We start from the raw sequence: 482 nt of genomic DNA, 5'->3' as shown, positions 1-482 counted from the left end.
ATTCCAAAAACTTCTCAAAATAAAAAACACAAAAACTTAAAAAAAAAAAATTACATTGAATAAAATAAATAAAAATAAGAGATAGTGGACTTTGGGACTTTTGGAGTTTTATAGCTACAGGGATCAATCATGACTATATATATATATATAAGTTGGTGGTGGTGCTCCATCGATCCAACCTTGTTTATGTGCACATACACAACACACACACATTCTTGTTTTCTTTCTTTCTTTCTCTCTCAATTAGAACCGGATCAATATATATAAAACTGACATTTTTAGAAAAGAAAAGATGGGAAGGCAACCATGTTGTGACAAAGTTGGGTTGAAGAAGGGACCATGGACAGCAGAAGAGGACAAGAAGCTCATAAGCTTCCTCCTCACTAATGGCCAATGTTGTTGGAGAGCTGTGCCTAAGCTTGCAGGTCTGTGTCTAATCTTTCATCAATGGAGTTTCATGCTTTCTTTTTTTTTTTTTTTTC

At 34.0% G+C, this 482-nt stretch overlaps 1 protein-coding gene across 1 annotated transcript in view; it reads left to right on the top strand.

Moving 5' to 3' along the window:
- LOC107609721 (protein ODORANT1) overlaps positions 157-482 on the top strand; it is a 2,761-nt gene continuing 2,435 nt past the window's right edge. The window contains exon 1 of the mRNA XM_016311738.2: positions 157-425. Within this exon, the coding sequence (XP_016167224.1) occupies positions 293-425 (133 nt within the window). The 5' untranslated portion in view covers positions 157-292. The remainder of the gene's footprint in view (positions 426-482) is intronic.

This window comes from Arachis ipaensis, chromosome B07, assembly GCF_000816755.2.
Source record: "Arachis ipaensis cultivar K30076 chromosome B07, Araip1.1, whole genome shotgun sequence".
Taxonomy (NCBI): domain Eukaryota; kingdom Viridiplantae; phylum Streptophyta; class Magnoliopsida; order Fabales; family Fabaceae; genus Arachis; species Arachis ipaensis.
Note: the sequence above shows the minus strand (reverse complement) of the source record. Positions and strands in the feature narration are given on the sequence as shown.